We start from the raw sequence: 17,227 nt of genomic DNA on the forward strand, positions 1-17,227 counted from the left end.
TGTATCTCTGCCTTTTAAATTACTGAATGTCATCCTGTCTATGTTACTCAAAAATTATGCAATTATTCATGAAGATAACCTAATCTCCCAGCTTTTTGGTATCTTCACACTATTATTTTGTGCCAAGAAATAACTCAATAATAAGCTTGATATTAGAGTAATCCTTGCAGAATTCACAGGCCTTCATGTATTCAGTTCAGTTTTTATCTAGATTGCAGTAATTTCCATTTCCGTGCACTCATTTTCTAATCTCTCATGAAGATTAGTATAGTAAAATAACAAGAGAACAATCATCACCTAAAAGTTTGTATCAATGGATATAGAACATATTCCAAAGTTGTCATATAATTACTAGTATTTATCCTCAAAGAGACCAGATGCCTAACAAAGCCTAGTAGATGAAGATTCCCAGAGGCATAAATTGCAATTAAACACCTCTCATTAACTTTCAAGTTCCTAATTATGAGGGTTATGTTCCAGTGAAATGTAGAGAATGTTACAGCTGCTTCACTGCTGTTATTGCTAATTGGATACACATAACTAAGATCCCAATTAAGCAAAACTCTTAATCCTGTGCTTAAATCCTCCCAGTTTAAGCATGCTCTTAATTTTAAGGAAATGCTTTGCTTCATTGATTCAAAATGACCTAATTAAAACAGTAGGACTTTCTCCCCATCATTAAAGGTGACATTTTGTTTATACTATTTAATTCCTTTTGATTTTCTGCAGAAGACATAATAACATTTATAGGATAATAATCTCTTTCCTCTAGGTAACACAAAGTGAGAACATCCTTGGATATTACATTAATGTGGAAAGAATACCCAACAGTTGCAGGGATTCACCAAGTCGCATCTTTCTAAAGGATAGAAAAGTTCTTCTAAATCTCTCCATGGCTTATTACACAGTTAATATTTCCGCCTATAACAAAGCAGGAGAGTCTCCACAAGCCATCTACGTTGTTCCAGACTTCTCTGCAAGAGGTACTTACCTTTTAATTTGTTCATTAGAGCCATGGAGAAGTTTTATGAGCCATCTTGAGGCTACCATTTTACAAACTTTGAGATAGGGTTAAGCATTGTCTTAAATATTTACCAGGCTGATACAAGGTGTTTCAAAAAGATGGACCCAATTTCAAAGCAGTAGTCATTTCAAATTGGGTCCGTCTCTTTTAAATACTCTGTATTTTGCATAGTGAGAGTCTGTATTGCTTCTTAAGAAAGGATTTCAATAGAAGTTAACTGTCAGACTAAGAAATTTAACATTCTCTTCAGCACTTCTTGTTTTCTGCAGCTAGAGAAATAACTGTGTGCTAGACATACCTATCAAAAGGGATTATGGAGTGTACTCAAAGTTAAGTAGATGCTAGCAGTTTAAACAAAGTTCACAGAATTATGTTCAAATCTAAGTTTTTTGAGCTAAGTAACTATTAAGAGACCAGCTACTATCCTTTATTTCAGTATTGCCCCTACTGCCACCTGTGAGGAGGAATAGATAGGATGTACACGTCATATTCCAATGAATATGTAAGACTTCATGGTCCCTAAATACACATTTCCACTTAAACAATAAAACTATTTAACAATGTTTTTCTTCTAAGCTAATTTCATTTGCTATAATCTTGAAGTATAGTTATTGCAATATAAGAAAAATCTCTCTTCCAAAGATTTTGTTTTTTAATGAAGTGGTAGGATGCACAAGTAAACAAGAGTGCAAGTACCATTGTTGATCTCCAGACAGCTGCAGCTAACTGGTTTTCCAGGATGTTCTGACATAGTTCTATCATTCCATTCTCCTTTGCCCTGCAAAGACTTAACAATTTGGTTTTGCCCTTACATTTAACTGCTTTAGCTCTCTTCTGACGAAACACATACTACCGCCTCAAGCCGTCTTTTGACTGACAACTACTTGTTTACTGAGCCTCTCAGCCTGTTCTTCTTGGCTCTGTCCAGACACCTGTTTCAGATTTGGTTGTGCTTCTATGCAGGTTCTCTGTATCTATCATGAATTAATAGGAAGACACTTGCCTTAAGTGTGATCACAAGAGAAATTCCTTCTCACTAGGAACAACTTTTCCTCAGCTAGTCTTTCACAACATCCACTTCTTACCCCAAGATGACACGTTGCTTTTCTCCTTGCTTAGTTTCAGTCAGAAGGTCTTTCCTAGTTTGACAATGTCTTTAAACATGTCAACATGCTTAAGATCCTTACAGAAAATGCAGAGTATATGAAATATGAAATTACATAGCTATAATCCATAATTAGCCTCTTCTCCTTGCCCAGGTAAGCACTATCCTTTAGCTGCTCTATGTAGAGCAGTTAATAGCAGATCACAGGAGGTTTTTTATTATAGCAACATTAGGCTTCCACTTCCTGAGGCTCGGAACAGATATTTCCTCTTTTCTGATTGTGGGAAATTAAGAGTCATGAACATCAGTTAACATCGGAGCTCCTACAGACCATTGCAAAGTACTAGATGCTAAGTTTCCTTCATTGACATAGTATTGTAAACCTTATCATATACTGGTCACCTGTAATTATAACAACCTAATGAATAATCTCTAAAAAAGAGCAAAAGAGAGAAAGCAAGTGAGAAAATTGCTTTCCTGTTTATTGATCTCTAATGGTATATTTATTCACAGACTTGCCTGGCCAAATCCATGTTAAAAACCAGGGAACTGATGCAGTTGTCACCTGGATTCCAGAATACAATCCAAAATGTTTCGTGGTTGACTGGGGCACTGGTAAAGAGGATATGCGCATGAAAATAATAACTACGGCTACTGGAAATTTCACACTAGGTAACAGCAACCGCTGCAACTACTTACAGGGGTGCCATTTCATTTATTGGTTACATTTTGATGGGGTAGGATTTTCATCCTGTTTTTAAGAACAAACTGAAGATCCAGATAAATGCAACTCTTATCTTTGTCCAGTGCTGATCTAACGTTCAGCAACACCAAGGCAGATAAAAAGCAGAGTTTTCAGTAGGACGCTTCAGGTCAGAATTGAGTAAGAAATGCAGTTAAGCTGCTCTTGCTGGTATGATGTGTCTCCTTGCCCACATTCCAAGCAGACCTGTACACTACTGGCTTTAAAAAAAAAAAAGTTTCCCTTGTCCCTAGGTAAACTTTAAGCATAAACTCAGCTGTTACAGTCTCCCTTAGATTATTTTTTTATCTTAAAGCCTAAGTTCTCAACTTCTGTATTCTGCTTACCAAGCTAGGCATGATGAGCTGCAGCCAGGGATGACTTTACAGGACAGTCATCAAAAATCTTGATTAAAATGATCAAAGTGACTCTTGCAAAGGCCATTCAGGACTGGATTTTCTGTAGAGAACATTTACCTTCCAAGTTCTATACATTAATGTACTGATTTCCTTGGTCCTTCTGCAACATCTACACTGCCACATTACACCTAGTTGTTTTGCTTGTTTTTAAATATGCTAACTAAGGGGGAAAATGTCTGTCCTTGAAATAAGGTATCTACAGCCATTTTAGATCCCTACTTGAGCAGCTCAAGCTTTCCAGAAGGAGACTATAAGCAGACCTGTCATCTTTTAAAAGTAAACTTGTGTTACATCTGGTTCTGCTTTTGAAATAGTTTGTATTAAGTATCTTGAGACACTGAAGAAGGATGCACATATTTTGTACTCAGCGTAAAGCACTGTAAACTTATACTGTGCTTTGTCTCAGAAAGTAAGAACTACACAGAAAAGCTATAAAGTTGTCTCTCCTCCCCTTCTTTATCATTCATAACTTTTCATTAAACCCTGATGCACCTTTATTTGTTTTCCAGACAATTTTCAGCCGTATAAGTTGTACAAAATAATGGTACATGCATCTGATGTGTGTCAGTGTGAAAATTTCACAAGGCATGAAAAGACTTTTGGAGTGACCCACTTTTACTCAGTTGAAGGAGGTATACCTCCCCTTTATATAACCTCATCCCTTATATTTCTTCTCATCTCCTATCTGCAGCAGTAGAAGAAATCCTATACAAAGTTTCTTTTCCAGATGACTTAACAGCATTCTCCAGTTAGCATCGCCTTTGGTCCTAGCAGTTATTCCCTGGCAGTGAATGACCTGAATGTTTTTCTTTACTGACAGGTCCACAGAAATGTTATTATTACACATGACATTGAGACCCTCTTTCCATTATTTTGGCAGAACTACTTTATGCAGTTCAAATTTCACTGTGGCCAAACTCAGACTTTCCAATCCTAATTTGGTAGTGTCTTCTATTGGAAGATGAAATGAGTATAGATGTGACTATTGGAGCAAAAGTGTTTGTCATGAATCAGTCACAATTTCTACCTACTTTATTATTGCTTAAGATGAAGTTTTTTCACTCTGTGGGATTTCTACTTTCTCTTCCACCCTTTATGTTATATTTATGACAACTAGAATCACTCAAGGAGCTCTCTAGGAAGCAGCTAGATTTCAGTCTTTTGTGTCTATTGCATAAGTATTGATGCAGAACTTAAATTATTATCCAATTACTAAGTTCCTAGGACGGGTCCTGCTAATGTGACAATTCTGAATATCACAAAACATTCTGCATTTGTGAAGTGGACCAAAATAGCTGCCGAAGACTGTTTGGGCTTTCTCCAGGGATACAGGATCACCTACACAGATTCATCGAGGAAAGAGTCTCTGAGTAAGTCACCATTGCTCAGAACAAAGCAGCAGCTCAGATCCACAACAGAAAAGCTTCCTACAGACCATTCAGTGCTTTTGCAGCACCCTATTGGGTTACTTATATTTCTGTGGGAATAGAGTGCACTCAAGGGTCAGTTCCTGGTTAGAGTTTTAATGCTCTAGATCAGGGGTGTCAAACTTATTTTCACTGGGGGCCACATCAGCCTCACGGTTGCCTTCAAAGGGCTGAATGTAATTTTAGAACTGTATAAATGTAGGAGTGAAAATGAGCTTGACACCCCTGCTCTAGATGATTCTATGAATACCTAGAATTTTTTAGATATAATCTCAAATTAAATATTGATAATAAAATATTTTCTTAAAACTTACAGTTCGAAGACTACTGCAGAATTTTCTAGTAACACTGAAAGTAGGATTTAATCTCTCAGTGTTTCTGAGATATGAAGATCTCAGTCATAATACTTCTATGTTTCATTGCAACTCAGCCAAATTTGACTCTGAGAGTTTCTATAGGGCTTAAGAAATCATATATTTATTTCTTGAACTCAATTAGCAGGAAATACACTTTGTATTTCTTACCTGTTTTCAAAGACACTTATTACTTTCATTTTTAGAAACATTTTCTTAAATCGATAGCTTTTGTGTTTGAGTACAAAGCATGAAATTTCAATACATTGAAATAAATGAATAGTTGTGAGCTCAAACCACTTGACTTTCAAAAAAAAGCCTCCCCATACTTCTTTTGACAAACATTTTTCCTCTGGTCTGCAGTGGAAAGTCTTCTTGCCATAAATAATAATACATTAACTTTGCATATATTGACTTTCAAATAAAATTAAAGACCTGCTGTGAAAGAAAAATAGCACCTAAGACTCAACGAAAGAGAACAGCAAGGGTTTGAGGATTCAGGTTGGCCCATGCCTTTGCAGGACCATAAAAAGTAAAAAAAGCTTCAAGTACACAGCGTTAGCAGGATGTTTGGCACCATCTTCAGGGGCGCTCTATTCTACCCCTTCTTTCCATTGGAAAACATGAGAGGAGACAGAAGTGCAGTGTCCAGGACTAAACCTTTTTTTTTTTTCCTCTGCCCTAATCATTCAATAGAGCAGTGACACAACACTCCATTACCATGTTTTCCAGGCAGGAAGTAAATTTTTATTGGAGAATTTGGGGGAAGAAAGCCTATAGGCTACAGCACCATCTCCATTTCAACAAAGATCTTATATTCACAGTGGCAAACTTGAAAAGTAATTTCTGCCCTGTTAAAGGCATACTACAGCATCCTTGATTGCATTATTCTGGCCAGGGGAAGGGTTGATGCACTATCAGAAAATAAAGTTTGAGCTAAAAGCCTTTCAAAGTAGGAGAAGCACAATGTGTAGCCCCCCCCTTTTTTTTTTCCCTTTTTTTTGTATTCAACAATGAGTAATAGCACTGGTATTAATTGAGTGAATAACTACTGAATACTGTAGTGAGAGTAAAGCATGTGCTAGGGTCTAGTCCTTACATCAACTGTTACAGCCAAAATGAAAATCAGTCTTCAGCACATTAGGTGTGTTTTACTGTATTGCAGTATACACAGCCTTCTGCAGTTACCACCTGCACATCCTTGGTATGGTAAAAGCTCATGCTTTTTACTTGTGGATTTAAAATGTACATGAGTATTTTGGAGAAATCTTGTACCCATTCAAAGAACACCTGCACAGCGTGGCTTCCTCCAGGTGTGGATTAAGGCACAGAAATTTTGCCATTTTCCCCGTCAGTTACACTGACACATACTCAGCCATCAGAGTTCATCTAATCATCTCCTTCCCCAACCCCTCTTGCATTTCAGCTGTTACTCTCAGTTCCTCTACCACAAGTTACCATCTTACCAGACTGAAGGCAAAAACCATCTATTATGTGCAGATTTCAGGATTCACTAGTGCTGGCGAAGGACCTCTGACTGTTTCACATCCTTTCAGCACTCCAAAATATGGTACTGTGGCAGCTCTATGCATCTGTGTAAACCCAGCATCAATCCTTTCTTTATGCACTATGTATGACATTATTCTCTAGCCTTTCCTGCTTTTCAAGGAGTAATAAAGTGCTTATGCACAAGATTTATTACTCAGTCCTTAGTTACTGATAGCAAACACTCAAAATTTTTCCTTTGTTAGACCTAAACTATGCATCACAGAACAACTCTGCCTGTATTCCGTTACCTAACACGCAGGGAAGACTTTATTCCTTGCCGATTCCTGTCATAGATTTCAGCAGTTTAAGTATGCTGCCTGTGACTAGTTAAGTTCAGTAGCCTCTGCTGTTGGCAAAATCCCGAGCAATCATATTTCCAGTTAGAGCACTGAGTCATTAACTGTAAAAAAAAAATGAAGTTTTCTAAACAAAAAAAGAACAGACAAAGACAGTATCAGCCACAGGAAAATAACCTGTGACATTCAGGAACTGAAGTATGCAAATGGTTTCTCCTCACGACAGCTTTTTTATATAAAGTGAAAGAGGTATAAACACAAATAACTGAATGGTCACAAGTGTGAAGCCGAAAGAAAAGTTAAAGAAATTCAAAATCTTCCTTGAAATCAACAGGGTTTCCACATCTTCCTCCCCCTCCCCAAAATCCTTTCTCCTGTCAACACAAGAAATTAAAGTGTCTCCACTGGAGATTTTCTGCAGGACTCTATTTCATTCATTCTACTAAACATATATTTGGATAGATTCAATCTTCAGGAAAATAACAAAAGTGTAGAGTTAATGCAACATTTTAAAAATTCAAGAGATTATATTGAATGTAAATATTACATGTACTATTTTCCCCCTTCCCAACATTTCGCAGGTTACTTAATCCATTAAAAAAACTTCAGGTTTCTTTTTCACAAAAGCTTTTTAGCAACAAAGCAATTTGCAGCTATTCAAATACCTTTTTAAGCAAAATTAAAATAGCTGTTCAATTTTTAATGAAAGATATTTTTGTTGGTGGGTGGGTAGGAAAAGAAAAAGCAAGCAGCCTTTTTGCAAATATAGTTTGTCATTATCAGCAACACTATCATGTATCGACCACGCTTTTGTGGTGCTATTTTGAAAGGTTTGGTTTAGCTATCTGTAAAGAATACCTCAGCCCTGACCCACTCTTCACATCATAGGCTGCTTGGGTTCCTGTGTTAGCAGCACTGCTCTCTCTGCCTGAACACTTTATTAATCTTCATTAACCTTTCAAGCACTTTATCTCCTTAAGGGGGGCTGGGGTGCTGGTGGTGGGAATTATCTCAAGCAGATATTAACATAGGCAACAGGAGACGCAGGTTTGCAACAAGGGTTGACAAATGGCTGATTACAGGTGAAATCATCTTAATGTTTCTAACAGGTGTAGCATGGCACCTACCAAATACAGAAACTGTATTATTGTTATCAGGACCAGGTGGGATCTCACAAAAAATAAATCCCAAACCCTATTAGTAAAACCTGAAACAGATTAAAAGGCCCTTTCATGCAAATAGTTTCTTATAAATTCAGAACATGTGTAAAGCTTGACTTCTGTCTAAAATATTTGTCTTGCAGAGGCAATATAGCCTTCCTATACTTGATACCACAAGTCTGATTCAGTCTCTGTTTCCCATCAGATAAAGGAGAATTTGAAGGCTTTGTGACTGGCCTTTGCTTCAGCATGCTGTTCATTCTGGTTTTTGCACCTCTCACTTGTTCTCTAGCACTTAAAAGGTAAGATGGGAATATTGTCTGAAGTTGTTAGCAGCCCTTCTGTTTTGCTTAACCCTGAGTTTCATAGCACTGGGCCTTTTTTGTCATTAAAAGCAACACTACTGAAAAGGCACACAACACAAAAGCCACCCCACTCATTTACACAGTGAGAGCAATTACAATCCACGACAAGCTGATTAAAATAGTTCGTCAAAAATCTATAATATTTTGCCTTTTATACAATTATCTGACTACCTCCTGTCTCAAACACCCTTGAAAAGGAGCAAGGACCATTTCTCACAGTGGAAAATAGGTTATACATATGGGAAAAGCGTGCATTTGATTTTTCACTCTTTCATTGCAGAGATATATTCATGTCTGTTTTACTGAAATACAAAAATAAATTCCAGCAGTATACACAAATTGATGTTGCCATCTAGGCAGTTTCCTACAGGCACATCTGGATTTTAACTGTATAAATTACATACATAAGCACACAGTGAGAAGGAGTAATGGATAGATGAGTAGGACAAAGATAAAATAACAAAAGTGCCTGTAAGATATGGGTGAGGTCCTCTTATTGCAGGAAAAAATGTTTCCTATAGTAATAAAGTACACCGCTAAAATTAATTTGAGGTACGATACTAGAGGCATACACTATCACTAAAAGAAAAATGGCTTTCATAGTAATGGGCTGTAATATTCATTTTCTGATAAATTCAGTTGCATACAGCCATTCATATTATTTTGATGTCCTAGAACACTACCTGCTCTTTTTCTCCTTTTTGCCTCAGAAGCTGAAAGCCCAGCTGCTAAAGGACAGAAGAGACAGAATGTACAACTCGTGGCTTGAAAGCCGTATAGTGTGAGGTAGCTCACTTTAGCTTATGCATCAGGCTAAACTCCTGCCCTTGCCATTGGGAAACAGGTGACACTCTGCATTAAGTCTCCTGGGCACTTTCATTTTCAGATTTTACTTCAAGTTAACCTCATCTGGAATATTGTGTCCAGTTCTGGGCCCCTCAGTTCCAGAAGGACAGGGAACTGCTGGAGAGAGTCCAGCGCAGGGCCACAAAGATGATGAAGGGAGTGGAGCATCTCCCTTATGAGGAAAGGCTGAGGGAGCTGGGGCTCTTTAGCTTGGAGAAGAGGAGACTGAGGGGTGACCTCATCAATGTTTATAAATATATAAAGGGTGGGTGTCACAAGGATGGAGCCAGGCTCTTCTCGGTGACAACTGATGATAGGACAAGGGGTAATGGATTCAAGCTGGAACACAAGAGGTTCCACTTAAATTTGAGAAGAAACTTCTTCTCAGTGAGGGTGACAGACACTGGAACAGGCTGCCCAGGGAGGTTGTGGAGTCTCCTTCTCTGGAGACTTTCAAAACCCGCCTTCCTGTGTAACCTCACCTAGGTGTTCCTGCCCTGGCAGGGGGATTGGACTGGATGATCTTTCGAGGTCCCTTCCAATCCCTAACATTCTGTGATTCTGTGATACACTGTATCTGATCCAGCCTTTTTGACAAGAACTTCTGAGACCTGGACAGAAGTTTTAACACAGAACAAACTTCACCGTATTAAACATAAGGTCTTATTTCCCATTAGGAAATAATTTTTAGAAAACTGAAAAAACAGCACACAGAAGACTGGTGTAGCACTACAAAATAGCAATTAAGTATGTAGTAGTATTGAAGACCTGGAACTGAGGTGAAGGGTCCCAAGGATTCCCTCCCCTCAACTGCCTGCTTGATTTGTAAAAAAGCACTCACCAGCCAGCCCAGCACTCATCTTCATAGGATCAACAAGGAGATCCAGTAATCCTACAGCCTCAGGCTTTACCTCAAATCACAGTCTAAACAGAAGCAAAGTACTTTACAGTTAATAATGTCTAGATTTGTTCTGAAAACCAGACAACAGTGAAGCCAACACTAAGGCAGGGTGATGGGCTACAGAACTTCCCAGCCTCTCACAGCTATGTTGAGTTTTTTTCCTCTGGAGGTAAGTCATTTCCCAAAGCTCTCAGCAGAGTGCTGTGAGAGCAGCTGCTGACAGTGAGGAGATCAGCTCAAAAATGCTGAGAGATGGTCTCCCTCCACTCCCACAGGAGCCAGTGGTGAGCAGTCAGGGGTGACTGATGCCAGTGGGATCCATCAGCTCAGCAGAAATGCCTTCTGAAATTCCCATCCCACCCCACTGCTGCCCTTCTGCTGCAAAATCACAGCTGGGCTCTGCCAGCCTGGGGCCAGCACCAGCATCGCAAGGTGGTGGGACTGATAGGCGGGCTGCCATTACAGCTCATCCTCTTGGGAAGGGCCAGGGAGGACAATGCCTGAGGTGGTGCCCACAGTGGGGGTGACCCACGGAGGCTGGAGAGCATAGTAGTTTGTGGTCAGCTTTGAGATTCCAAGCCCCTGGGTGCAAGGAAGGCACTTGAAAGAAAGGGCTGATGAGAGGTGTGTGGACAAGCAACCAGCTGAAACCCATTTGAACAGATCAATTGGCAAACTCAGCTCTACCTTACAAACCCCTCCTCTACAGCAGAAGGAACTGGTGTGAGTTTTTAGTAACAGTGTGTTTAGGTTCATGTCAGGTGAAACAGTGAGACACCATATGTAATAGCTCCCAGAAAGAGCCAAACTCAAAACAATCAAGGTAGAGCAGGAGCCATGTTGTCTCCCCTCTTCTAGTCTGTGGATCCCAGGCAGACTCTCTTTCAGGCCACCAGAGTCATTGCACAGAAGCTAAAAACAGCAATAGCTTGCTCTTTGAGAGAAAGTAAACTTCTAAGTAGAATCACAGAATCATTTTGGTTGGAAGAGACCCTCAGGATCATCAAGTCCAACCATAACCTAACTCTAGCACTAAACTATGTCCATAAGAACCTTGTCTAAATGCCTTTCAAACACTCCACCACCAACCTGGGCAGCCTGTTCCAATGCCTGACAACCCTTTCCGGGAATAAATTTTTCCTAACCTCCCCTGGCACAACTTGATGCCATTTCCTCTTGTCCTATCACTTGCTACTTGGGAGAAGAGACCAACACCCTCCATGCTACAACCTCCTTTCAGGTAGTTGTAGACAGCGATCAGGTCTCCCCTCAGCCTCCTTTTCTCCAGGCTGAACAGCCCCAGCTCCCTCAGCTGCTCCTCATCAGACTTGTGCTCCAGACCCCTCACCAGCTTTGTTGCCCTTCTCTGAACTCTCTCCAGCATCTCAGTGTCTTTCTTATGATGAGGGGCCCAAAACTGAACACAGGATTCAAGGTGGGGCCTCACCAGTGCCGAGTACAGGGGGACCATTACTTCTCTAGTCCAGCAGGCCACACTATTCCTAAGAAGCTCAGGAGCAAATACTTACTAAAACAAACTTCCTCCTACATGTCTAAGAGTTCTCAAGGAAGATAGAGATTTTGTGGAAATAATAACTGACTAGGCATATACAGTGATTATACATATAGAAAGAGACAACATTACCAGCTCCTGTTGCAGCTTCTTTGTTCTTAAACAAAAATGCTAATTGGCACTAACTCGGCATTTCAGCATAGACTACCAAGTTTGATCTTCAGTTTTTATTAATAATTGGCATTATGCTTAATAGTCACTGTAGAGTGTCTCATTTGGTGGTGTCACGTCCCACCCTCAGGTATGAGTTGGGGGGAGAAGTGACTCAGGTTCGTGGGTTGCCTTTGGTTGGAAAACGGTACACACAGTAATTAAGGTCCGTAAACAAAAGGCTTTTATTTTGCCTCTTGGCCCAAATGGTATATGATTCGGTGGCAGAAGGATCTACATTATTGTAGGTTCAATTGGTAAATATAAAAAGTTTGCTGCATATGCAGGGTTACTATGTTACTATATTACTTATAAAATGGAAAGCAAAAAAGGTAGAAGTATGGGAAAGAAAGAAAAGAGAGAAAAAGATTTCACCATCCTTAGGGCTCCACTTTATGTGTGATGGAGTTCGCAGTCTCAGGTCCAGCGATGTGCGGCATCCTCCAGTGTCTTGTTCAGTTCATGTGGTGAGACTGGTGGGCAGAGTGGTCCACAGGATGGTGGGTGGGTGCCACCAGTGCTTGCACAAGGTGGGCCTTTATAGCCCTCTGGGTTGCCTGCTTGCATAGCTTTTGGTCTTTTGCGGAGGTGTTATTGTGAAAGAGAGAAAAGTCTGGGGGGAAGGGGTGATTGTGAAAGATCGACAAGTCTCTGGCCGTGTTGAAGGATCTCAGCTTTTCCCTTTGTGCCATGCTAGGCAGATCTGAAGATGAAGCTATGTGCCCTCTGGCACATCCCCCACCTCCTGTATCAGCCAGCCGGCCTGGGCTGTGGCTCGTTAGCTTGTCGTTGACATGTAAATCGCAATTCAACCTGTACTGAATTTATCATCTCCTGTGGCTGGATGAACTGGTTTTGCCACAAAGTTTCAGCCATGATCCTTATCAGTACATGACAGATGGTCATGAAAATACCAATAGAATGTTATGTATTAACATAAATGTTAGTTAATGTAAATGCATAGGAAATGTCGGTCATTTAACCTGACAATAAATTCATAATATTTCTTTACAGGCTGAAGATATCATGCTGGCCCAGCGTGCCAAGTCCAAGAAACAGCAGTGCACTCCAAGATATGGCAAGTACTTTTCTGATTATGTGAAAAAATACACAGGGGCAGTCTTTCCTACTGATTAATCAGTAATGCTAGTTACTAGGCTTGTCACATTTCACCCTAGTAAGTGTCTAATATCAACAGCTGGGAAGCTAGGATAGTATTAGAAATATAGGATGGGGGAGGGTTGGTGTTTAGCCAGAGTCTGTATGCACTTTTTAATTTTATAAAGGTTCTCAGAATTTTTGAGAATATTACGGAACATATTTAAAGGTATGGTTGTTAAAAAAAACAAAGCAAAGCTGAATGGGGGGAGATGGAGTCTAAAATGAAAAATGCGGGGTTTATATGCAGTCAGTGTTCACTTACTGGAACCGATTATTAAGTACAAGTTACTCAAAATACAAAGTAATGCATCATGGCCTAATTCTACATAAGTCTCACAAAGGAAGCCATGTATACGGTGTTTTCTGAAATCCGCTCCTCACGCCTCAGTCTCTATCTGCCTCCAGAGCAACCCAGGGGCTTTGGCTGCTCAGCTGGCGGCTGGCTGAGGAGCACCTTCCAGGCAACGGGCACCAAGGTGCAGCAGCACATTCAAATCTTGACCACGGCCTTCCTGTATGCTTTGTTTAAGGATACCTGAATTTCAAGACTGAAGAAGCTGCTGGAGACCATGTTATTCACTTTCGCGTATTACTGGACTTATTTGCATCTTCCTTTCCTTACCTCCCCGCTTTTAAACAAGTTTCTGCTCCAGTTTTGTTGACACCTGATACTACAAGTCCTTCCTCTAGGACACCTCAGTTTATCTCCCAAGTCTCAGACTACCAGCCATTACATTTTTGGGGCAGGAACTTGTATAGCTTTCCTTTTTAAACCTCTTTTATTTTTGTAGCAAACCTGAATTTAATTTGGTGTCCGTAGATCTAGTTTCTCAAGCTAACTTGTGAGCTTCAACAAAACAGACTTCTATCTGTGTAGTCAAAGATCAGGCAGAAGCTGAAAGGTATCTGAAAGCTAGACACTGTCCAAACCTAGGACACAGAACGAAATTTTCAGAAGACCCTGACAGGCTGCCAGTAATCAAAGGTTTTGCTGGACATTGCTTCCTTGAACAGAACAAGTATCAACTTTCATGTTCCAGATCAAGAACTCCTTGCTTGCTCTATACCTTTTTTCTACCTAAATGTAGACAAAGAAGTGGTGAGTTCAGAGGCAGCATCAGACAGTGATTGTGCCAAAGTCAGATAATGCTGAACAAAGGAGGATCAGATGTACAAAAGCACAGCTGTAGAAGGTCAGAGTTTCGAAAGCAATGCTGTTAGGAGATTGCAGTTCCACGGTTCTGTTCAGTTAAAGAAACTGATCTGCTTACAAGCACCAGGCAACTTCCTTTTCTCAGTGCTGGCATTCAGCTGTTCCTCACTGACCACTCCAGTAAAAATAACCCCACCTAATCCTCTTGCTTCTTCTCCACCATGCACTTAGATAGTGGAAGATGCGTATTCAATAGTTGTTTGAAGTAAGACTTTTCAAAGCCAAAAAAAGAATCTGGTATATTCAGCATTTGGGAAGTTTCTTCCTTAAAGAAAGCACAAGACCTGAAGCCGTTTTGATGTAATAATAAGCTTAGGTGGAGCTGAATTTCAGCAAGAAAGGAGTAAGAACTAAAAGCCAAAAAACCCTAACATTTCCAAAGAATAATTTGCCATTGTGAAGAAGTGCATGTGAAATACATTGAGGCTGCATGTTATAGAAAGGACAAATAGGTTTTATGAGCCAGAGTGCCACTTGGACATAAATACTTTAAAATATACCTATTTTAAATGCATTTAAATGTTCCTGCAGAGGCATAGAAACTATAGAGGCAAAGCAACTATAAAACGAATGAAGCCTGTATTAGCCAGGTCTGGTAGAGAAATACTGTCATGTTGATAATATGGCAGAAACAGAGATAACAGATATCAGACAAGGGGTTTGGGGGAAGCAGAAAAAGCTCTGTGTGAGGAGGCAATACAGTGAAGCAGTTACCAGATATATTGCCTAGAAGTAATCTGATATTATGAACAGTTCATGAAATGTGGAGAAAGGTATTCCCCAAATGAGCACTGTAAAATGGAGGCAAGGAGAAAATCTTACTATATTCCATATATTTATTATATTTGTAAGTTGTTTCAAGACTGAACAGCATCAGGTTAGTTGAGCAACGTTACAACTCTTGATAGAAACGCATACATAGTTCAGACGGGTGGCAAGAGAAATTGCACTTTAAATCCAGAGCATTCTTTATTGCAATCTAAGGTAATGATACATCCCATGGTACAAAGCAGCAGGAGAAAGTGGAGACACTGTCAATTTAGTCAGCACACAGAGGCAAGGAAAATGAGCTATGGAGGCCGCAAAGGCCAGCGAGCTGCCCCATCAGTGTCCCGTTCTTCATGTTTAGACAAGATTTTTCAAAGATGCTGCTGCTTTTTCACCTGTTAGTTCCTCTTTCAGACAGAAGCTCATACACAGTTTATTTTAGATTTGTTATGCATAGAGTTCAGGCTGCTGTTTATAATAAATATGGTAATGCGGATACATATCACACAGGTCTTTACTCAACAAAAGGCAAAAGCAGACCCTGCAGAGGTGTCTACTCATCCCACTATAAGAGAAAAATAGAGATATTTTATGTGGGATTGCTCAGATTTCAAACAACAGCATACTCATTTCCGAGTCAGAAAACAAATTATAATGAGAAAGAAAATAAAAAACAATACACACTTTATTTCTTGCAAAAGAACCATAACAGTTCAAACAAATTTAGAGCAATTGAGGAAGGGGGCAGGGGGGAGAGGGGAAAGATAATAATTTTACCAGACAACATACCAACCTGGACATAATTTAAAAAATATTATGGCAAAAGTGGGCAAACCCAGCAGAATAATCTAAGTGGAAAAGAAGGATGCTTGGTGTTACAAACAGTTCTCCATTTGATCACACAGAATTTGCAAAAAAATTTAACCAAACATACTTAAATCACAACATGGCATTAAGTTGAATAACAAACTGCTTGCAGCAGCTGATAGCTAAACTTTTTCAGCTACTGTTTAATTCAAGTTGTTCCTTTGTATAATAACACATTTGTTTAACTTTTTGAAGGCTGTGGGTCTCAGAACAGCACATAGCAAAGCCTACATTTTATCACCACATTTTGTCCCAAGCACACATAAAAGCAAGCAAAACTGTGCTTAAATACTATGGGAGAGGAGAAGATGGTCCCCTGAATTAGGGAAACAAATATTTTCATTCATGTTTCTAAAACCGACGAAGATTAGATAAAATGGAGTAGTTAGCATATTATATAGGCAGGACCAGGCTGCCTCTCTCCTAGCTTTATTCATTATTTATTTCCATAAATTGCCGATTGCACTTGGCAAAAGCATGATACTAAAATTACTCTCTTGTTTTGTCTTGCAGACTAATTGGAAACCTGTTTCAAGGTCATTGCTTCAGGCCCTGTCAGACAATGATACTATCAGCCTTTATGTCATAGAGCATGAATCAAAGACTCCTTTGAAGTTAGACCTCTTTACAGATAGTGGAGAAGACAGCAAGTGTGACACTTGCCAGTCAGAAGAACCTAGCAATAATATAGACATAAGCCTGAGGCATGGAGAAATTCTTGAAGAAGCAGTTACAAGTGAAGGAGAAGGAACCATTTCCATTACAGTACCACTCTTGAGTGACTACACCAGCATGGAGTTCAGCCAGAAAGCCCTGGTGGGTCTGACAGTGAAATCACCTGCAAGAGCTGCTCATCCTCATCTGGAAATGGAGCTAAGCAACAAGCCAGCACAAACAAAAAGTCAGGTTTTGTTTGGTCCCCAAGACTACCTCAAACAAAGCCAGGTAGTTTTTTTGCCATCTGGACCAACTTTGATGGGACAAGTCAATTCAAACTGAAGCATCTTCAAAATTTCCAATACCATAAAGTCAAATTCCAAAAACTCTGATGCTTGAATGAAGCCATTAGGACCATATAGGACAGTGAGCTTGTGACAATACTTCCGTAAGTTTATCCTTCAATAAGCTTCCTTGATGAGTTAGATTCATTATATAATTAGATTAGCTATTTCACCGCAGTCATTCTGTGGAAATTCCTACTGTATTCACATAGGCAAAACTTTCAGGGAACTGTATGAAAAACCTTCCAGCAAGGTACTTCTTGGTAGGTGTTTAGTCCTAGGTGCTCAGGAAGCCATTTCAAGGCTTC

At 39.7% G+C, this 17,227-nt stretch overlaps 1 protein-coding gene across 1 annotated transcript in view; it reads left to right on the forward strand.

The window, feature by feature from the left end:
- The window catches only part of LOC136002574 (interleukin-31 receptor subunit alpha-like), a 30,183-nt gene extending 13,266 nt beyond the window's left edge, over positions 1 to 16,917 (forward strand). The window contains exons 8-15 of the mRNA XM_065657753.1: positions 773 to 983; positions 2,643 to 2,801; positions 3,800 to 3,922; positions 4,508 to 4,660; positions 6,497 to 6,640; positions 8,280 to 8,376; positions 12,924 to 12,987; positions 16,432 to 16,917. Of these exons, the coding sequence (XP_065513825.1) occupies positions 773 to 983; positions 2,643 to 2,801; positions 3,800 to 3,922; positions 4,508 to 4,660; positions 6,497 to 6,640; positions 8,280 to 8,376; positions 12,924 to 12,987; positions 16,432 to 16,917 (1,437 nt within the window). The remainder of the gene's footprint in view (positions 1 to 772; positions 984 to 2,642; positions 2,802 to 3,799; positions 3,923 to 4,507; positions 4,661 to 6,496; positions 6,641 to 8,279; positions 8,377 to 12,923; positions 12,988 to 16,431) is intronic.
- Positions 16,918 to 17,227: the final 310 nt, after the last annotated feature.

Source organism: Caloenas nicobarica, chromosome Z, assembly GCF_036013445.1.
Source record: "Caloenas nicobarica isolate bCalNic1 chromosome Z, bCalNic1.hap1, whole genome shotgun sequence".
Classification (NCBI taxonomy): domain Eukaryota; kingdom Metazoa; phylum Chordata; class Aves; order Columbiformes; family Columbidae; genus Caloenas; species Caloenas nicobarica.